Genomic DNA, 22,904 nt, shown 5'->3' with positions numbered 1-22,904 from the left:
AAGGGTGGGCACCCCACCATACCCCTGACAAGGCTCGCAGGATATTAATATTGCTTTCACATTTACGGGTAACATAGTCGGAGTGAGCTACACCGTTCAGCCTGGAGTCTAGAACCACGCCAAGAAATTTGGTTTTGCATGCGAGAGAAATGTGTTGATCCTCAAACATAACATTGGGTATTGGAATTTGTCTTCTTCTTGTGAAGATGACTGCCTTGCACTTATCGATTGACAGTGTAAGCCCATGATCTGACAACCACTGGCCTAGATAATACAAAGCAGAGTTCAAACAGGTAGAAATTTCGTCCATGGAGTTGGAGCTGGCGTACAGAGCTATGTCATCTGCATATTGCAGGATGTTACAAAAACTTTCAACAGACATTTCAAGATCATAGGTGTAAATATTGTAGAGCAGTGGGCTCAGAACAGAACCTTGAGGGAGACCTTTCCAGACCATTCTGGGGGGAAGATTTAGGGATTTAGTTCTCACCAGAATGGTTCTAGATGAGAGAAGATTGCATATTATTTGAGTTAATCTCGGTGGGATGCTCAGCTGTTGCAGTTTCTGCCTGAGTACCGGGAGAAGAACGTTATCATATGCTGCTGCAATATCTAGGAATACACCCACAAGGTACTCTCCTTTAGCTAGGGCTATTCGAATGTCTGTTGAAAGAACTCCAAGGCTGTCCATTGTACCAAGGCCCTTTCTAAAGCCAAATTGAGACTTGGCAATTAAGCCTCTGCTTTCTATTATCCATTCCAAGCGGTTTTTAATCAAGTGCTCCATAATTTTGGCCAAAGTTGAAGATAGGGCAATCGGGCGGTAAGCATTTGGGTCAGAAGGATCTTTACCAGGTTTCCTAATGGGGATTATTACTTGCGTTTTCCAAGGTCCCGGGATGATTCCTGATTCTAGAAACCTGTTTATCATGTTAAGAAAGCAGTGTTTCGCTTTATTGTTAAGTTTTACAATAAAGGAATATGGGATACCATCTTCCCCTGGAGTTGAGTCTTTAAGGTCCGAGAGAACACACTGCAACTCCAAGAAACTGAATGGGGCATCCATAGTGTCTGAGGAAGTAAGTGGAGTTAGATGAGGACAGGAATATTCGCATGGAACAAATGGTGGAGCAAGTTTGTCAGCAAAAGCATCTAACCAAACAGATGCGTTATTGGAAGTTGGGTCACTAGAGGAGACAGATTGCCGGTATCTTTTCATTCTATCCCATACCAAGGTAGATGGGGATCGGGGATCCAGAGACTCGCAGAAAGTAATCCAACCTCGCTTTTTCTTTTTTGATACCAATCTCTTGACTTTGGCATCGGTGCGCTGGTATTCCAAAAAGTTTTCACGGGACATTAACATCGTGTAGGAAATTTCTGCATCTTTACGTTTTTTTATTAGGTTGGTGCATTCCTCATCCCACCAGGGAGGAGATGCCATAAAATCACGTTTAGTAGTTTTGAGTGGTATATGGAGGTCGGCTGAATATTTCAAAATTTTGACAAAGTTATCGTAGTAAAGGACTGTACTGTCTTCATCTGATAAGTTATCAATAAGAAGGTCAACTGATTCCGCAAAAGCAGACCAGTTGGCCTTGTTAAGTTTGTGTTTAAGAAGGGGATTAGGATTATACTGTGGAATGGATTTTTGTGCTATGTTGAGTAAAATAGGGAAGTGGTCACTACCGTGGGTACTTGGGAGGGTTTTCCAGGAGGTAAGAGAAGCCAAAGAGGGAGAGCAAAGAGATAGATCGACAGCAGTTTTAGGATTTTGATAAGGATACACTCTTCTTGTTGGAGAGCCATCGTTAAGAATGCAAATATTTAATTCATCAAAAACATCCAGCAAGAGAGTGGAAAATCCGTCACAGGAATGGGAACCCCAGGACGTGTGATGGGAGTTAAAATCACCCATCACTAGTACCGGGGGGGGAAGAGAGGAGAGAGGAGAGAATAGATTTTAATTCAGGGATAAGAGAGGAATGAGGATGTGGAATATAGAGTGAAAGAAAGGAGACATCAAGGGCTCTCACAGCAACAGCATTGAGCTGATGAGAGTGAGGCGGGAGGGAAATAGAAGTGTATGCAAGGGAGCGCCTAACAAGAATAGCACTACCTGCATATCCGTCATCCCTGTCATCCCTCAGGCAGGCAAAGCCTGACACCCTGAAACGAGAGTCCGGCAGGAGCCATGTCTCAGAGATGGCAGCGACAGCGGGCTTATGTTTATTAAGGAGATGAACGAGTTCATGTTTTTTCCGTCGTATACTTTGGCTATTCCATTGGAGTATCTCCAGGGAGGCCATTATTTAATACAGAAGCGATTTTGATGATAATTTCAGCAACGTTGGACGGTGGAGGGTTTTGGTTTATCTTATCAAGAATATTGGTGAGGGATTTGGTGAGAGATATATTATTATCATTGGGTGGTTGGGCATAAGAGTGATCACGTTCTGCATTCAGAGCGCAACCATTAGGTGTGGAAGAAGGAAAGTTGTGGATGATGTCCTGATGGGCTTGCCTATCGTACCCCTTTGCAGGTTGGGGTCTGGGGCGAGGGGAGCGGGTGACAGTTTGTTTGTAAGATTTGGACGGGGCTTGTGTAGGACGAGGTCTGACAGGATTAAAAATGGGAGAGTATGCAGGAGCGGTAAACATTTCTTTAGCCATATCGGCATATGAGCGGCGAACGGGAGGGAAGCGGGAGGAGGCATCTTGATAGGACAAATTTTCATCGGACATGACAAGTTTTATAGATTGCTGCCGAGAGTGTTCAGGGCAGCTCTTATTTGTAGCCATGTGTTTACCACCGCAGAGTAAGCAAGTTGCATTCTCAATAAGTACTTCACAAGTTTCACCTGAATGAGGCTGGGAGCATTTAAAGCAACGAGGTTTTGATCTGCATTGAGTTTTTATGTGACCAAACCGGCAGCAATTTATACATTGGATGGTGGGGAGACGGTAGGTTTCCACGGGAAGAGATGTATGATAGGAGAAAATTCTAGGAGGGAGAGTTTGTCCTCTAAATGTTAAAACAATGGATTGGGTTGGAACCCAGGTCATAACATTGTCTAATATGTTCTTGCGATTTAAGCGTCGGGCTTTAAGGATCTCCCCGCAGCCTACAGGGAGCTCCACAGAGTCAATAAACTCGTCCAGATGCCAGTCTACAGGTACACCTCGGACTAATCCCATGCGAGTGATGTTAAATGTGGGTATACAGGGTTACTGGTAATATGTCGGCAATCTGTTAAGGGGGTGTAGGCGAAGTAATTTGCTACCAAATGACCTCTAATGACCCCTAGGCAAATGTCAACCATTTTCGAGTAATTTGACTTTTTGTGTTTTTTAGAAGAATTTGAGGTATGCAACTTTGAAAATTTATAAAAAAAAAACCAATGCATGAATTTTTTTATTTTTATTATTATTTGCTTGTTAACACTTCAATACATAATAATCAACCATAAAATGATACTTATCTTTAATAGTTTTTAAATCACAGCTACAAATCTGTACAAGTTTCATAATTTACACCAGGTGGTCTGACAAAAATGGTCGATTTATGTAAAAAATTGCTGAAGAACTTTATCGGCAGAACACATGAAAAACATGTACAACTTCTCAGCTATCCAACGAGATACAATATGGTACCAGAAATTAGGAATTGGCCGAAAAAAATGCAATTATTGTGAAAAAAAATGAAATCGTCTTAAGAATACGAAATAATATCTCAACGTCGAATTTTATGGTAATATTCTTATTTCTTATTTAGGATGAGTAATGAGTTATAATTAATGTTACAATTAATTTTCGAAGTATAAAACTCTAAAAATAACACTCTAAAAATAATGAGAGTTCCAAGAATGACATTTTTAATCCTTTGTGTGAATACGTGCACCAATCAGCGCTCTCGGATAAGAAGAGCTTAAAAACATTATCTAGTGACTGGATAGAAAAAACAAAGGCATAAATAGCCAGATTTGCCTAACATTTTTCAGAGAATAGGTAATAATTAAAGCACTGGCAAGTACATTAGGTGAAGGGTGGGATCCTTAACTTATTTAATTGTATTGTATTTATAAATTCTTAGACTTAAAAGATAAGACATTTAAAATGTTTCACAATTTGCGCAAAACTGCAAAAATTTACAGTTTGCTTGTGCCACTCGTACTGTACAGATCATCTCTACCTAAGTTGGTACCTACATCATTGTGAATTTGGAAGTGAATTGACCTGGCTTTTTCTTATGGACTGTTTCTGGCATACTCTGTGATTTGGCTTGTGATTGGACTCTGATTTATTGCTCTCCCGACAATTTGGCGCATCAAAAGGACTAATGGCTGCAGAAAGGACCCAGTACTCCAATGAGGAATATGCCAATATCCTTTTTTGTTATGGATATTGTGACGGCAATGCTTTGGCCGCTCGCCGTGAATATCTTCGCCGATTTCCTGGCCGCCGAGTACCACACAGGTCTGTCTTCAGTGATGTTTATCGAAGAATTAGAGAGACGGGACGGGTGCAGAGGAGACAATCCGATTCTGGAAGACCACGTGTGTACGCACCAAGTGACGAAGTGCTCGTATGAGACTTTTTTGAAAGAACATTTATTTGCATTAGTAGAAAACGTACCTCTGGAAATAAGAAGAGGAATGAGATTCCAGCACGATGGATGTCCAGCACACTGGAGAATAACAGTTCGGCAATGGTTAGACACTAATTTTCCCAATCGATGGATAGGCAGAGGAGGCCCAACTCCTTGGCCAGCAAGATGTCCAGACCTGACACCTATGGACTATTATGTCTGGGGACATATGAAGAGCCTAGTGTACGATGTCTCACCAGTGCCATCAGTCGAAGAATTGAAAATTAGAATAATAAATGCAGCTAATTCAATAAGAACCAATTTGACTAGTAATGTAGTAAAATCTCAATTAAGAAAAAGAATGCGCCTGTGCATAAGAAATAGAGGGTCACATTTTGAAAGTGAACTTTAGAATTTAGTTTTAATGGCTTAGTGTAACTTATCTACGTAATTATTTTAAACTTCCTAAACGATTATTGTAATTTTGGATTGCAGACGATTTCGTCTTTTTAACAATAATTGTATTTTTTTTCGGCCATTTTCTGATTTCTGGTACCATATTGTATCTCGTTGGGTAGCTGAGAAGTTGCACATGTTTTTCATGTGTTCTGCCGATAAAGTTCTTCAGTAATTTTTTACATAAATCGACCATTTTTGTCAGACCACCTGGTGTAAATTATGAAACTTGTACAGATTTGTAGCTGTGATTTGAAAACTATTAAAGATAAGTGTCATTTTATGGTTGATTATTATGTATTGAAGTGTTAGTAAGCAAATAATATTAATGATAAAAAAATTCATGCATTGGTTTTTTTTTTATAAATTTTCAAAGTTGCATACCTCAAATTCTTCTAAAAAACACAAAAAGTCAAATTACTCGAAAATGGTTGACATTTGCCTAGGGGTCATAAGGGGTCATTTGGTTGCAAATTACTTCGCCTACACCCCCTTAACGGATTGCCGACATATTACCAGTAACCCTGTATATGCAATGTGCTTGGATATGGTAAGTATAGGGTTTTCTAAGAATTCATTAGCCGCTTGACCATTTGCAAATTCAACTGAAACTTTGTTTCTACCAACATTCTTCACGCCGTCGTTAAGAACTGACCTTATTTTGTTTTTGTGAAGGAACTGGCCGAATTTGATCGCTCTCATAGAAGCGCCGGCTGAAGGGTCGGACACTTCACGGGATACGTACACTACGAAAGGACCTTTATCATCTTTTGTATATTTTTTTGGGGAGTCTGAGAGTGAAGGATGGAGGTAAACGGATTGCATTGAAGGGGCTGTCGAGCTTGGCCCTATTACAGTTTTTTTAGTGGACGATGGAACTTGATCGTTATCAATTATCGGGATTGCTCGTTTAGTACCACGATGGGTTGATTCTGAGTCCATAGATATGGACTGCGGGCTCTCAATGGGGTCTGACATGACGGTTACATTTTCACCCGGATCAGGAGGTTCAGGCGGAGGATCGACCTCCATACTCGGGTTTCTCCCTTCACCAACACTTAATCTAAATACTCACGTCCAGACACCAACTAATAAATTGACACAACAGTTAAAATTATGCAAAACCTCACTAACACGTGTTTTCAACAACACAAACGCCAGCAAAGTCCCGAGTTATTTATTTTTTCACGACTGATAAGTGTCGACCATCGACAGTCTGCGATTTTTGTTTCTGGTCGGTGCTGCGATTACTTTGGCACTTGATTGACATTGACAGGAGGGCGTAGTTGTAGAACAAAGGATGCCAGCAAATAAATCTCCTCAATTTTAGAGAAATTATGTTGAAAACCGAGTAAAATTTATCTCATTCTAACTGAATAAGAAATTGGGAAAGCCACCCCTGTTTCCACAGCGAGAATGAAAATTAAAAATCATTGATAGGTCATGGACTTGCAACCTATCGTGTTGACCTGTTAAAACAAATATATTTACGTAGTGATAAATATAGTTATTAGATGCAGACACATTTATGCTGTATCTATCAATAGTACATCGTGGTGTTAATGTATGGAATGTCACTAATATTAAAAAAAAAAAAACAGTGGACTTCAGATTTTTTAACTTAGCAACACCACATACAAGGGGACAATGGGACAGCGTGACACTTCACAAGATGGCGGCATTATTTCCGCTCTGTGGTTCCGCTTCCGATTTTGGCTTTTTGGCTTTGGCCACCTTCAAGCATAATATGGACTTAGTCTGTGTTGGTGTTAGCTGGCTGGCGTGCTCTGCCTTTTTGGAGTGTTTTTTTTGTTTTGTTAAAACTGACTGGAAAGCGCTCTAAGGGGGTGCCGTGCGTATGTCGGCGAGCGCCGGCACAGACGGGGTCCATACTTGTATAGTATAACTAACTTGTTACAAATAACTACAAACTTGACATTGGCTAATCATTGTAAAAGCCAGACGAGAGAGAAAAAAAAAAGAAGATACTCAATGTGTCACATGTTCTATCCTTCTAGCACCCTTCTAGGGTCTGACTCAGATATATACTCCCTAGAGTATAAATGTTCCTTGGTTGGTCTGACTGAATCAAAGAGTACTTTGTCAAGTTTGTAAATATCATAATTATCATATCATTGTCGAAATAGGTATATGGCATGTATATGGTCTAAATCCAACCCTGCTCAACAGTGGTATATGCACTGGAGAAGAAATTGCCAAAAATACAAGACCACGTTTTTTTTTCTAAAATTACTTAATAAATCTTTTATCAACTAGCTATCCCTAAAATGGTGTGCGATGGTCCAGATCCTCCAGATGATTCCCCACAAAACTTGATTCCACCGCCGCGAAATGAATTAATGGCTAACGGAAACCACGACGATAGTGATGAGGAGCAAAACGAGCATTTCGGATACGAGCCTCTACCACAGGGGCCGGAAGCTGTATTTACGGACCAGGAAAGTGATGACGATATCGAAGTAAGTAATTAGAGATAATTCTGAAGGCTAGTTCTACAGGTACTTATTTCAATTTTCAATGGAACATAGATTGTAATTTGTACTTTGGTTCCTGGTTCTGACCAATTCCGACTTCGCAGTAACTCGTTTAAAATCGTTCATTCGTCTTTTGACTTAGGATGCAACGTTTTCTGGTGTAGGGTCATATTTATCTTCTCTCCTGAGTTTCTTATCTACACTTGGGTGCAGCGCTCTCTGTTGTACATGATACGTGATTGTAAAGCAAATATCTAATTTTAACAAAAGGCATAATTATGACAGCAGTGTTCAAAAACAGATCTCAGCAATGCTTGTGTCAAGTTGTGTCATCCTCTGTACCTATGCAGTAGCAAGTTCAGATTGAATTAGTAGCTTGTTTTGAAAATTAATGTAACTTGCCTTTTAAAAAAGTAAATGCTATTTACCATTACTATCAGATTCATATCAGATATCAGAGAACCTAATTGAGTAGGTATAAATTATTTTCGACTTTTGACTTTTGTCAGTGTTACTTTAGTAATATTAAATAAATTTTCAGAATAATGGAATACAAACAGCTCCAAACAATGTGCCTCCAATAGAGCCAATGGAGAATGCCCTAACAAGGGAAATATGGAATGTGCCTAGAGTCAATGACCCTATACAAATGGACAATGAAAGAGCACAACAGGTACAGTTACATTTTTGCTGTATTTTTACTAACCTTTACCTTACTATTGCTTCAATTTTTGTTTTGATTAAAGTTTATAACAGTATGATCAATGCTTAAGACTGATTATTATTATTACCTATAATGATTTATACAGTATTGAATTAGAAGAGTCGGAGAATACCTTTAACAGCATTGTCATACTGTTGATGTCCATTGCTGGACATAAGAGCACGACCACAGCCAGTTCTCAGCCTCATCCAGCCACTTCTCACTATCTTTATATTATATCCAACATACTGGAGGGCACCCTACACTATGCTTTCTTGTATACGTAAACATATTGGGTATTCATAATTCCTATCACTTGTATGTTGTCTCAGAATAAACTATGTATCACTATTAGATAATGCAATTTATTAACACATAAGTAAATAATTGGAAATGAAAATCAAATTTCAGGTGATGTCATTAATGGCTGACTTTGCATTACCACAAGATTCCATCCCGGAATGGGCACAGAGTGTATCAGAAGAGCAATGGAAAGAAACGCTCAATGACAGGATAGAAAAGTTACGGAGTAATAGATAAATCAGGCTGAGAATAAACCTTAATTTTTTATTAAGATTTAAAAGTCTCTATAGTCTTAGAGTTTTGGTTCGCTAATTGCCATCAATTGCTAAACTGTGCTGATTAATATTAAAATCCATAGTTCTTGACACTATGGATTAATCACTATTATGTAAATTGTTTGTTTAACTAGAAAGGTGATGCGATTTTTATTCAATTTAAATGGCAATCGGTTATATTATTGTGTACAAAACAAGTAGTCCAATCTGAACACAAGGTGTATGACTGGATTGTACAAAAACAGATCTCAGCTGGTTTGGCTTTTATAGCTCGTTCACACAGGCTGTGTAAGCGTAGACATAGCGCGTACCATTGCGTTGTAATGTATGGAACTATATGAAACATGGCACACCGCTTGCGTAAAGCGTGGACGTATGCGTAATCCGGTGTGATGGGTTTACGCGCGTCACTACGCAGTACGCACGTGTCACGTGCACGTGTTTGGTGTGAATCGGCCTTTAATCCTTAGTCCATGACATGCACAGATGTTCATGTTGCAACTTCAGATTGGACTGCTTATTTAGCAATTAAAGCACAACCTTTTTAATTAATTGTGGCCAAATAACCTGTGCGCAGCTGGCACACCTAAAAGCCAATAATTGGGAATTGAATTCAATTCAATAATTGGAGAATGCAAAAGACCAGTCTGCATGGAGCTGTGAGAGCTATATGAAAGATTTTGCTTGATAACTAGCAAAAAGACTACAGATAGTAAAAAAAATCTCAATAGGTGACAAATGTAATTATAAAAGAATGCCATATTTAAATAGCACCAATATTAAAATAGTTTCAAGGAATCATCACACAGTGATTTTTTAAATTTTAGTTATGTTAAGCTCATAAGATTCTTATCATTCTAAGTAAACTGGTATAAGAAAATGCACATTTCAATATCATAATAGCTATGTATATTTCACATAATACATTAAAGTTGTAAAAAAAATATTTAGAAAGTTAAAAGCTGCTTTGATATTTTTTTTCTTGATATTCCTATGATAATTAATATTGCATAATTATACAGTTTTTACACAAACACAATTTCAACTAAGTGGGTCAAATATAGCAGCGCTGAATGTGACAAGTTTAGTCTTCTCATTTCTGATGAACATGAAAAATGGTGTATTTGCATAGAATTGCTCAGCCGTCCTGGCCAAGAACGCGCCCGTCGCTGCCACAGCCTCTGTACCATATTCTGTGGAAATTCAAACAAAGAAACCTGAGTCGTAAATTCTGACAGAGCTTTATGGTTACAAAATATTGTTTAGCATCCAACCAAACATGCATGCATAAAATGTTTATTTTTATTCTGATACAAGTTAGCCCTTGACTGCACTGTATAGTAGGCATGTGACTGGTGGTGGTAGGCAGTCTAAGATGGAAGTGGGCTAACCTGAAAGGAGTATGGCAGTTTTATTAAACCCATACCCCTTAGGTTCTACACGGCATCGTACCGGAACGCTAAATCGCTGGGCAGCACGGCTTTGCCGGTAGGATGGTAACTTACCATGGCCGAAACCTCCCACCAGACCAGACCAGAGAAGATTTAGATATTATAAAATCCCAAATTTCCCCAGCCGGGAATCGGACCTGGGACCTCCCACTCATAAGGTCACAGCTCTCACCACTGCGCAAGTAAATATTTATTTTGAAAAATATGGAACATACACATCTAGATGTTATTATATAAACACACGCTGCGTAAGTGAAAACAATGCGGCTAATTCTTTTGTACACGAAAATGAGAAGAATAAATAGGTAGTTTGTTTTCCGTACGAAGACGGGTTGCCAGGAAAATATCGCTATTGTAAGAAAAGTACCACTTACCATTAATGGTAATTTTGACGTCGTGTATGATTTTATCTATATGTACGCCTGGGTTCGGTAGAGCATCAATAATTTCTCTTAAATTCTTCGTTTCCAATGTTTCATCGTCATTTATTCTCGTGATCAACTCTTCTTCGGTTTTATTTACATTTTTACTGTCTATCATCAAAGCAAAGTTCGCTTGCTCGGGGTTGAATAGTGACTGTAGACCCAGTGATTTGAATGGGTCTGCTAAATTAGCATTGTACGTTAAATCCATTTTGGGAAATCTGATAATGCATACTTTGCTAGTGAGTCGGTCAATCAAATTATTGATTGTAGTGTAGCTTAAACTCTTAATTAACTCGACAAGGGTCATGTTATCTGGCTTGCGAGGTTTTATGACATACATCTTTGTGGTACTGTCGTTGTAAGGTAGTGCAATCATTTGGAGTTCTAAAAACAAAAGTGAATAATTTTAAATTCATAATGGCAGATTGGCTCCACATACCTTTGAGAACTCTCTCACGATAATTTCCGTTATCTACTCGTGTGGTCAAAGCAAGTGATATTTTATTGCTCAAAATCAAAATGCACGTTACTTTAAAGAGGCGCGTGCCCACGATCGAATCCAAGACCCTCCCTAAATAGCAGTCTAATGTCTTAACCACTGGGCTACCACTGTTTTTAGAGTTCCGTACCTCGAAAGGAAAAACGGAACCCTTATAGGATCACTTTGCTGTCTGTATGTCCATCCATCCGTCGTGTCTGTCAAGAAAACCTATAGGGTACTTAATACTTTCCGTTGACCTAGAATCATGAAAGCAGGTAGGTATGTAGGTCTTATAACACAAGTAAAGGAATAAATCCGAAAACCGTGAATTTGTGGTTATATCATTTTAAAAAATGTGTTTAAATTTTCAATGTAAACAGATTTTTATTTATTTTATGCATTGATTAAAAAATACCCAAGTACGGAAACCTCGGTGTGCAAGTCCGACTCGCGCTTGGCGAGTTTTTAATAAATAATAATTATACATTTACGTAGGTACGTAAATAAATTTATTCACAATATTATGTGATAGGTATTGAAATTGTTTACCGTCTTCTAGGGAGTAAATATATTCAAACATCCCATAATTCAACATTTGTTCGGCTCTTATCGTTTCGTTAGGCTTCTTAAACTCCAAACTGAAATTGTAAAAATATTTTATTATTATAAATAATTTTGTTAAGTACATATAATAATGTTAGGAATTTAAAATCAAATAAGAATTACTTATTATTGCGGTATACATAATATTATGACATCTAATACATCGATGCATCTAATCAATACATACAATATCGAGACTATGAACTGGCAACCTTATAACAACTTTACAGCATGAAGGAAAACCCCTGTTTCTTTCAGCTAAATTGTGATTCTATACGCCTGCCAGTGTGAAGGTGAAGCCCCGCTAGTGTACCTACTTACTACATGCTTTTCAAGTGTTTGTTCCAAACATAAAGCTATTATAAGATTAATAGGTCCATGGTTCCAAACTAGATTATGATACCGCATAGTACGAAACAGCATAAAGTAAAATCGTCAAAAATTTAAGATATGACATGTTGCCAGTTCAGTCGATATGACTCAGGGTCGGCGCACATATATGGCGCAGCGCAGCGCAGAGCATGCCCGAGAAGTTTTCTAATCGCGTGACACATTACGCGAATTTCTAACAGAGAATGCGCGAGCACGCGCGGGACTGCGCGCGGATGCGCGAGTATCCGCATGGATGCACAATTGATTTTAGATATTATTTCTATGAGGACAATGTCGATAATATTTTGACTGTGAAAAATGCTCTGCGCTGCGCTCCGCCATATGTGCGCCGGCCCTAAAGAGCTGCATTATTTTCTGCAGGGTCGGACCCCTTCCTCCTTCCCTCGGTGCGCCTATAACCTTATGTATATACCTATTTAACATTTTCCCTTTTAAAACATTTATTTATTTATTTATTTATTTATTTAGTAATAGACTTAATTTAAAGAGAAACATTTTTCATTTTTTATGATTTTACGATAAAAAAAAAAGTTAAGCCTATATTTCCATTTTTACAAACAAAAAAATAAAAAAATAAATTATTTTTTATTTTATTTTTTGTGCAACAGTGTTAATATAATAATATTTCAAAAAAAATATATAAAGATAGGATAGGACATGTCAAAGAACTTACTAGGAAGTGTACTCAGGGAGGAATGGATGTTCCCACTGACCACTAAAGTACATTGCACTGAGCAAAGCAGCCTTAGTGTCAACTGGAAGTGGCTCCTTCAAAAAGTTTGATATTTTTCCGCTCGTCTGGTTACTCACCCATCTAAAGATAAGAAACGTGTCTTTTAATTTCCACACAAGTACTTACCTAGTTGTATATTATAGCTACTTATAGGTGTCGCCATACTTCTTGAATGCACTGCACTCTCTCGTAAGAGAGTAGTATATTCCTTGCACTGAGGTGGTGGTGAGTGGTGAATAAAGCCGCATTAGAATCTAGGTAGATATGTGGGGAGCGAGTTCAGCGCTGTGATTCACTAACTCAGTGTCTAATACTAATTGATAGCCACCGAGTCCATTTGACAATGGTTCGTTCTACATTGCTGCTTCACTGAGTGATATCATAAAAATGTTTCGTAGAAAACCTTCAGTGGATAAAGAATAAATGTCAAATGTGCTCGTAAAATTGTACTGGCGATGGCATAAACACTAACGTCAGCCATTCACGAAGTTTGCCATCACCTACTTAGGGAACATAATGTACAGTTCCGCAACATTTTAGAAACATTTCGAGAAAAATAAGTAGAACAAGTAGTTTTGGCTTTGTAGATAATTCCAAATTCACTACACGATTTCTTTTCAAGAACCATAAAATCTAGGACTACCGTCCCAAATTTAACAATTGAAAATTCGATATGCATGTACCCTCAATATTCGTATTTCTTTAAAGATACAGTGCAAGTAGGTTACTCCATCTAAGAGTAAAATACAACAGTATAATAGTGACAAGCATGAAATAGTTTTTGTGTCGAGGAGGGTTTTTCAATTTTTTAATTTAATTTTTATTTCACGCTTTTTAAACTTATTATCATGAAATGATTTGTGTAATATATATACACATTACACACTACCCTGCTAGTGCGTCGCCTTATTAGATAAGCTGCATACTAATATGTATTGGTCGGATACAATAAGAAAACTAGAAAAGAGCTGATAAATTTCAAACGGCTGAACAGATTTTCTTGGATTATAGGTAAGAACGCTCTCGATCAAGCAACCTTTCAATCAAATAAAACTAAATCAAAATCGGTTCATTCGTTTAGGAACCACGATGCCACAGACACATTAGAGCCTCGATAGCTCAACAGTTGAGGAGCGGACTGAATTTCGAAAGATCGGCGGTTCAAACCCCACCCGTTACACTATCGTCCTACCCACTCCTGGCACAAGCTTTACGCTTTTTAAATCAAACGACTATTTTCGTCGGTCGTTATACGTTCCCTATTTGGATTCATTATCATCTTCGTTTTGGTAAAGACACTACAAAGTTTCTTTTGAATAACTATGTAAGTATAGTATATTAAGAATTTATATAAAAAATTACCTATTTTAATTTGTGTTTATTTATTTGACTAGGTGCTTATAAAGAAGTGTTTTGGAGGTACGGACATAGCGTACGGTTACGGAACACTAAAATAGACATATAATAGAAAGAAATTGTAGGTTTCAGGCTCTTGAACTCACTCATTTATCATAGTTTTCACTTTTTCCGTTTCCGTGAAGTCGACCTTCTGAGCTTCGCCTTTGTACACTCTTTCCAAATAAGAACGGTATTCTTCACGGAGTTTTGAATGGTAGTCGACAAAAATCGCATCGGCGAACATCGTCTTCGTTGATGTTGTGTTGTCGTTTAACTCCGTTAGCAGCTCTCCGAAAAGTTCGTGGTTTGCTCGATTAATTTTTACATCTATGAAATATAAAAAGTATAGGTAAGGACTTACGTTCACGAAAAAATTAATTTACTTAATCACATATAGATGGTGCTGTTGTCATTAACTTGCTTTATACATAAAAATACTGTATCTTGTACAATGGTACGGAACCCTTCGTATGCGAGTCCGACTCGCACTTGACCAGTTTTTTTTAATTCATTATAGGCAAGCGCCTATTACCTACCTACAAATCATTAACACTAATCATGTTTAAGGGTGTTTACGGTTTGGAGTGGGCTTGAAAGAGACGAATATCTTTATGAGCTTATAGCCCGAGAGTCCATTGGAAATTTTAAAGTAGGTGCTTGAAAAAAAGCATGCATATACTCTAGCTTAGAGAAAGAAACAGAATCGGCACCAATATCCACCTTGCTAACTTTCAGGCCTATCAATGTTATCATACATTCAAAACCTATCAGTATCCACCTATCGCCCCTATCGGTACCCAGTAGTCAAAGAAAATAAAACCTAATAAAATAAAGAACTCATAAACCAGATTTGAAAATCTCTTCATGTAAGTATGCTCTTTTTACCGGAAAGAACCTGCAAGAAACTCGGAGGTTGCTCTTTTCAAAGATTTTACAACTTTTCAAAGGTTTAAAAAAAACAAGTTTATCATATTTTATTAGTGGTCTAATATTAGTACAATAGGTAACTATGTAGTTTTTATAGTAACACCATAGTTTGTGTGGCTAAGTAAGTACTATATTTTCCTATAGCTAATAGTTAGCTTCAGAACAGGAAAACCATACACTTTGTGGTCAATAACGTAGCTTTAGATAGGTAGGGATACCTATAGAGTATAGAGTTATAGACCTACTTTCCTAACAACCGTGCTTAATTTATTCAAAAAACGTTTACCTACTCAGTTACCTAAATATATTATCTGAAATAACTATTTTACATCCTGGTAGATAAATATACCTACTTCGTAATTGTGGAACCATTAACAGAATAAAAATCATTTTTTTATTGTAATAAATTTTTTCTAGTAAGGTCAAGTGGGGTAAGAGAAACATACTTTACTGGTTTGTGAACATTTTGGCCTTCAGCTATCAAAATTATACATTTATTTCGATATTAATTGAAACAACTCTTCGCTTTTGAAATATACTAACATTTTTTTTGATACAGAACTAGATTGTTTGTATAATTACGGCACAATTTAGCAACAAAGCTAGGTCATAAAAATGTTCCTCTTACCCGAGATTTGGGGTAAGAGGAACACTCGATACTTTTAAGTAATAACTCGTGTTTTTAAGTGTTTATATAGCATGTATTAAATTATTTTTTTGAGTTAAGGGAATGAAAACCTTACCTCGTTTAAAATAAGGTCATATTTAGGCTGACAGCATACAAAAACGAAATTTGGGGTAACAGGAACATATAGGTAAGGTCAGAGGTGCTAAACTTTTTCTGGTATTAAATGAACGTATTAAAAATAGCTTTCCGCCCGCGACTTCGTCCGCGTTTTGGTTATATCGCGCTTGGCACAATTTTTCAAAACATGAACCCCCTTTAGTGTCCCGTGATCGGTTAAAATGAAGCCTATGCCCCTAGCCCCGGGTGTCAAGCTACCTACCTTCCAAATTTCTTAAGATTGGTTCAGTGGTTTAGGCGTGGAAACGCAACAGACAGACAGACAGACATACAGACAGACAGACAGACAGACAGAAAGACAGACTTTCGCATTTATAATATTGGTCGGAATAGTTGGGATAGAAATGTATTCTAAAAACAGATATGGTTTTAGTAAATTTCTTTACTTAATTACAATTTAAAAAATTAACTCGTAAGGAACAAAACAAACTTCTAACAATTTTGAACTTTTCTCACTTTGGCCTATACGCGTAATTGTAAACAACAATGTATCACAACAAAAATACTGTCACAAACAATAACATTCGTAGTGAAACTATAACATAATGTTTTGAAATATAACTATAACATAATGTTTTGAGGCTGCATAACCTGACAAAGCGCCACTTTTAACGGCCCTAACTACTTCTAATAGTTTTTCTTTCGGGTAAGAACTTCTATCGGTCTTTTTTTCGTAAGCTCGAGGCATTTTGCTTTTTCTGTAACAAATAAACAGTTAAACAAATCATGTCTATTTACGGAACGTGTTATACCGGCTGACTTTTTAAGTCCTGGCCAAAATTTGTAGGATAAACCTTAACCTTTTGTATGGGACCAACTTTCGTACTCGAAAAAAAAAATCTACTAAGTATTTCATACATTTTGGTCACAACTGATCGATACTTTTGTATGGGACAGCTGACTTTTTATTTAGAAAAAGTTGTTCATATTCATAGGTAGGTTTATCCTACAAATCTTGGCCAGTACTTAAAAGTCAGCCGGTATTTTAGTGGATTTTAAAAACGTTTGTTACCCCTGAAACCGGGAAAGAGGAACATATGTTTCTCTTAACCTAGTACAGCCGTTCCTCTTTCCCAGCTTGCCATTTTGAAGGTTATGTTTTTATTGACATCGAAAAAGCACTAAAAACACACACTACAAACAATACAATACGTAGAAAATAAAGATTAAATGTAATAATTACACTTACCATAGCAATCAACCGCAAAACTGATGTTTTTAATATTTTAATAACACAAACAAGGAACGCCGCTAGGTCTTGGTTTTTTTAGTTTGACAACTGATTTTTTTTTCTCTCTTTTACTCGCTTATCTGCCGTGTTGTAGCGCCATCTATCCAAGAATATATGAACTACGCCTAATACTGTTATATCAACGTAGTGACCATAGAGCTCGCCGTTATAGTTTTCTTTTTACTAGGTACAGTTTCTCTTCCCCCCGCGTCCCTCTTACCCCACCTGACCTTACCTACTTTTAAACTGTAAACAGGCATCTACCTACCACTGCACGGTTCGAAATGCGTTTCCTACCCAGGCACTAAAATTACTATAGCTAAAGACGAAGCGTTTTCTAAAAATAGAAAAATAAGTATTTATTTCCTAAATAAAGTCAAGATATGTGTAAATATGTATAAAGTATCTAAGAAAAATGAACAAAGATGACGTGTGGTTCGCAATGTCGATTCTCGCAGATCGCGGCTTACCTTGGGAAAATCCGAGGATATTAGCCAGTTCGTCGTATGATTTACCGACACTACCCAACAATGCCATTGACAGTAAACCTGAAAGAGAACATAAATTGTAAATAAAACCATTTTTACGGTTCCGTACCTCAAAAGGAGAAACGGAACCCTTATAGGATCACTTTGTTGTCTGTCTGTCTGTCCGTCGTGTCTGTCAAGAAACCTATAGGGTACTTCCCGTTGAGCTAGAATCATGAAATTTGGCAGGTAGGTAGATCTAATAGCACAAGTACAGGAATAAATCTGAAAACCGCAAAAAGTTGTACATCATTTTAAAAAAAATGTGTTTCAATTTTCAACGTAAGATAACTATACCAAATGGGGTTTCATATCAAAGGGTTTTACCTGTACATTCTAAAACAGATTTTTATTTATTTTTATGTATAATAGTTTTTGAGTTATCGTGCAAAATGTTGGAAAAATATCGGAGTACGGAACCCTCAGTGCGCGAGTGTGACTCGCACTTGGCCGGTTTTTTTAAGTAAATAAACCATTATTTGAACGCAAATTAATTTTATTATTCTGATTTTATTATAATGATGATACATTTCTGAAGAAAACGTAAAGTTTAGATAATATCATCTACCTATATTCTCATAGCTGAGGGTTGTGATCCTTGTCCAACATGATCACATAATGGAAGAGATTTTTTGGAATAATCATGCGGTGAGCTCCTAGATTCTTTCATAAGCTTTAAATCACAACTATAGACTATGAAATGAATATTAAGAATTTTAGCTCATTCTTTACGTAGATTTGCCACTTTTTTATTTATCGTCAGATTTGCGTTTTACGTAGGTAAGTTAGTACCTACCAACTGTTAATTATTATCCAGTTATAGGTACCTGCTCGACCTGTAAAGCAAAGCTGCTAATAATAACATATTTTTTTCCAGTTGTAAAGATAATTTTGAACGCAAATTACTGTAATCATCATCATCATCATAGTATACAATCAAATTATAACCGCGACCGGCATCTACCTCTAATAATTTTTGGGTCCCGTATCCAAATTCCAAAGGTTGCCTAACGAGACCCTGTTACTAAGCCCGCCCACCCCCAGCTCCGTTGTCTATAGGTATTATCTGTCCATCCGTCCAACTCTATCACGGCAAATAATAATAGAAAAATTGAAACACAAGAGGGTCCCCAAGTTTCTTAGGTCAGATTAGTACATATACTTCAAGTTAAAAAAAAGTAACAACAAATAATAAAAAATACAATTCCGTGCCGAATTGTTTGTCAGGCGCTACCATTATTGCGCGGGCCACGTTTTTTGGCAACTTGCTGTTGCTATGGCTTTTATGTGTATTGTTATACATATCCTTCTAAAGTACAGAACTCTCAGTGCGCGAGTTCAACTCGCACTTGGCCGGTTTTTAATAGATATCTACTTGCCAATTGGTGAAATAGCGTTGTACCCAACGATCTCTATGTTCCCTTGCATCCGTACCTACCTAGTTTGTTTAGAGGATTTTGTGTTATGGAATATTTTTCCAGTATAGTTACTTTGTTAATAGAGTCAGCCCTTTTCAAGGAATATAATAGATATAATGTACTTTTCTTTATTTTAATTTTTAGCTAACTTAAAAGTATAGGCCTCCAAAGGTACATCTATCTACCTAAATAACTCGCTTCTACGTGGAAGCAAATCTGAGTGCGACATGGTGCTTAAAATTTTCGTAGTTCTTACAAAGAACTAATCGAAACCCACCTACCTTATTAAAAAATACAACTTCAGCCCGGCTAGCATGGGCAGTAGATAAAAATTATATCCCCGATTATATCCACTGATTTCTATGACATCAGTGGATATAATCGGGGGATATAATTATTTTTATCTACTGCCCATGCTAGCCGGGCTGTATGTCGCTAACTTCTCCGAACAGTTGCTTGCGATTAAGTAAGTATAAGGAAAAATAGATAAGGTCAGTACAAAATAGGTTCTTACCAGCAATACCAGTTGGTGAAATTATAATATTCTTGTCATCATTATCTTCTAACAGCTTAGTCACCAAGTTAAAACCAAGGCTATTGACTGAATTCGCTATTTCATCTTTTTCAACACTCTGCGATGTTATTGTCGGAGTTCTAAAATGAAAAAATATAACCAACAAAGGTAACCTAAGACATTAGATATTATATTATGTCGTTCATCTATGTACAAACAGGACAAAGCTTCTCGATAGCTCAACGGTTGAGGAGCGGACTGAATTCGGAAAAGTCGGCGGTTCAAACCCCACCCGTAGCACTATTGTCGTAACTACTCCTGGCACGAGCTTTACGCTTAATTGTGCCTTGAGCTAAAGAAAAATATTTTCTTATTATTTTATTACATCGGTAAGTCCGGAAGATATAGGTATAATGTATATCTTACACAAGGCAAATTCGAGTAAAACGGACGGCTACGCCGCGATCTAAGTACAGAAAAGAAACCCAGGAAAAAGAAGAAGGCAGCTGTTGCAGAATTACGTAGGTATAATTTTCCTATCTGTGATTTGTTGACTGGCATCAAGCATAATTAATGAATGTTGATTTAACCGGTTACATGCGTAGAAACGTATTAGTATAGTTCTAAGAAAATTCATAATTTACTCGTCAAAAATAGGACAAATACCAAAACGGAATAGGTATGGTAATTTGCCAAAATATGTGTGACAATTACCTAAGTTTAAATAGGCACTAGCTAGTACGAATACCTTACTACTAAATAAATGTACTTAGCTCTAACAGGAAACGTAAATGTACAAGTAAAATAATCTATTTAGTATTTACCCAATCGGATCATCGTCGCATAGAACATGCTCGGATATGACTAGAAGAGATATTAGGTAGAAGGTACCCATCAACGCCGTCGAAGTCATTTTCTGAAAAGATATTTTACTAATTAAAAATCATTTTTAAGATATGTATGTAATTATTATAATGTGGAAATTCTGTTATCTTTCTCTAGAATAAATTTAGAGTATTTGCATCTTTTTCTGTTTAATATTAAACTCTGATTTTCTGGGTCAAAAAGGAGCTTATGTCTATTCCTGTGATACAAGCTATATCTGTACCCAATTTCGTCTAAATTACCTAATTAAACGTATGGGCCGTGAAAGACCGTAGACAGACAGACAAACACTTTGGCATTTATAATATTAAGTATGGATATGGATCACACGCAATCTTGGTTTTTGTAAGTAATATTCTAGAGGATACTATAAAGAAATCATCATCATCAATTAAAGCCATCGTCGTCGTCTCAGTAGGTATCTGCTAACCACGGGTCTGATCTCAGAAAGAGAAAGCTTCAGGAACCACGCTGGCGAGATGCGGATTAGCAGACCTCATACACTCTGCAGAACATTATGGAAAACTTTCAGGCATGCAGGTTTCCTTCGCCCTTAAAGTACCTATATAATTTTACATGTACAAATCATGTCCGTGTGGAATGGTGCCAAGAATACTGGCTGCATTTCCGCGCTGGACAGAGAGGTGTAGAAACAAAAGTATCTTTTTACTTTGTAGTACTTACTTGAGTTTTGGAAGTCAGTTTTTTTTAAATAGAGTTTTTTTAAAAACTGACTGAAAAGTTTACTACATATACTTATTCAATATTGTTCAAAATCGGCGACGCGCAGTCCGTGCCGCACTAGATACATAATACCGATAGGCACAGTAATAGGTATGAGTTCTGTGAATCCAACAGTCATGGAGTTCGAACTTGCCCCAAATTTTTCCATAACTCTATCTACGCTTTCTAATATAAAATAGATGATCACTTCGAAAGTTAAGTACGATGTGGAAAAGTAAAAATTCGAAAAGAGCATGTCGAAATCGAAATCTATAAAAATACCAATTTCCAAAACTCCCAGAAAACTTTCTAGGTAAAAGGCTGGTCTATTTTTAACCCCCGACCCAAAAAGAAGGGTGTCATAAGTGTGACATGTGTATCGGTGTATCTGTCTGTGGCATCATAGCTCCTAAACTAATGAACCGATTTTAATTTAGTTTTTTTGTTTGAAAGGTGGCTTGATCGAGAGTGTTCTTAGCTGTAATCCAAGAAAATCGGTTCAGCCGCTAGTTACTGTAACCTTCACTTGTCGGGGGTGTTATAAATTTTTAATTTAGGTACACTTGTATTATAAAGTAATTTATTCAGTTTTATTTTAGTGGGAGTTTGTAGTTTTACTTGGTCCAAATTCATTTAGATTAAAAATTTGTTAGTTTAATAGGTAGGTAGTTAGACGGTCGATATAACAAACATTCTGTAGCCCTTTACAGGAAACAAGCTAAACCAGACATTTTAATGATGCTCAACATGGTTTATAATTAAGTAAGTTACTAATTACCGATATTTTATTCGAACTATTATTATCATAAAATATTTAATATTATCAACATAACATAAGAACTCTGGAGTCGCGTAGGTAGTAAAACTTACCTACTCTCTTGACCTCTTTATCTCTTTTAGAAACAGCAGAAAAAATGTCCTAACCAGATAGCCTACCTAGGTAGGTAGTTACTATAATACTTACCGACCTTCTTCCCTATGGAAGGAAGCCTATGGGTAGGTACCTCTACCTACCTATGATTGTACATTATATTTTAGGAATATGTTAGGATAAAATTAGAAAAAAACATAAGCACTTACTCGATTATTATAGATAGCTATATTATATATCTAAACACTCATTTGCTATATGATATTTCTTACTTATTATCAGCTCTCCCGGCAGTAGGTAGAGAAATTAACTATTTGTTATATTATTAACAAAACTTTTTAAACATCACGTAGGTAATAATATCGTGGAAGGAAACTAAATATTTTTCACGTCTAGAGAGCACGGCTGTCCCCTCCGACAGCTTATGAAGCAACTAACTTACTGGTACTGGCCTTAGCCGAGCCAACCTTGACTTTCTGGGCTCGTCCGCGTCGATTATAGACAACGATGGACAAAATACCAAACAGATCACACACAAAATGTAGGTAAAACCAAATAAGTATTGTCTTTAAAGCCGAAAATAGGTAGTTATACCTAGATAGGTAGTAATTAGATACAAGGATCACCTTAATTGTATTTTTACTATTTAGGGTTCCGTACCCGAAGGGTGCCAACGGGACAGTCTAGTCTGTCTGTCTG

At 37.0% G+C, this 22,904-nt stretch overlaps 2 protein-coding genes and 1 long non-coding RNA gene across 4 annotated transcripts; 1 reads left to right on the top strand and 2 right to left on the bottom strand.

Moving 5' to 3' along the window:
* Positions 1-6,295: 6,295 nt before the first annotated feature.
* Positions 6,296-6,734, bottom strand: LOC123869597. The gene is made up of 2 exons (XR_006796923.1): positions 6,699-6,734; positions 6,296-6,363 (listed from the first exon to the last, which is right to left on the bottom strand). It is a non-coding gene; the product is annotated as an uncharacterized LOC123869597 (long non-coding RNA).
* A 365-nt stretch (positions 6,735-7,099) lies between these two features.
* On the top strand, positions 7,100-9,085 carry LOC123869584 (male-enhanced antigen 1). Its single transcript, XM_045912573.1, has 4 exons — positions 7,100-7,158; positions 7,301-7,524; positions 8,081-8,212; positions 8,654-9,085. The coding sequence occupies exons 2-4, from the start codon at positions 7,333-7,335 to the stop codon at positions 8,780-8,782; spliced, it is 453 nt and encodes a 150-aa protein (XP_045768529.1). The 5' UTR covers positions 7,100-7,158; positions 7,301-7,332; the 3' UTR covers positions 8,783-9,085.
* Positions 9,086-9,639: 554 nt separating this feature from the next.
* Positions 9,640-22,649, bottom strand: LOC123869550 (serpin B8-like). 2 transcript variants are annotated; one of them, XM_045912533.1, is made up of 9 exons: positions 22,478-22,649; positions 20,551-20,642; positions 19,727-19,866; positions 17,738-17,815; positions 14,409-14,631; positions 12,847-12,987; positions 11,727-11,815; positions 10,646-11,080; positions 9,640-10,013 (listed from the first exon to the last, which is right to left on the bottom strand). In XM_045912533.1, exons 2-9 carry the CDS (start codon positions 20,637-20,639, stop codon positions 9,862-9,864), a joined length of 1,347 nt encoding a protein of 448 aa, XP_045768489.1. In that variant the 5' UTR covers positions 20,640-20,642; positions 22,478-22,649; the 3' UTR covers positions 9,640-9,861. The 2 variants fall into 2 exon arrangements, with proteins under 2 accessions (XP_045768489.1, XP_045768490.1); XM_045912534.1 differs by lacking the exon at positions 22,478-22,649 and adding an exon at positions 22,415-22,447.
* Between the last annotated feature and the right edge of the window lie 255 nt (positions 22,650-22,904).

Source organism: Maniola jurtina, chromosome 11 (assembly GCF_905333055.1).
Source record: "Maniola jurtina chromosome 11, ilManJurt1.1, whole genome shotgun sequence".
NCBI lineage: Eukaryota > Metazoa > Arthropoda > Insecta > Lepidoptera > Nymphalidae > Maniola > Maniola jurtina.
This window is presented reverse-complemented; position numbering and strand designations above follow the sequence as displayed.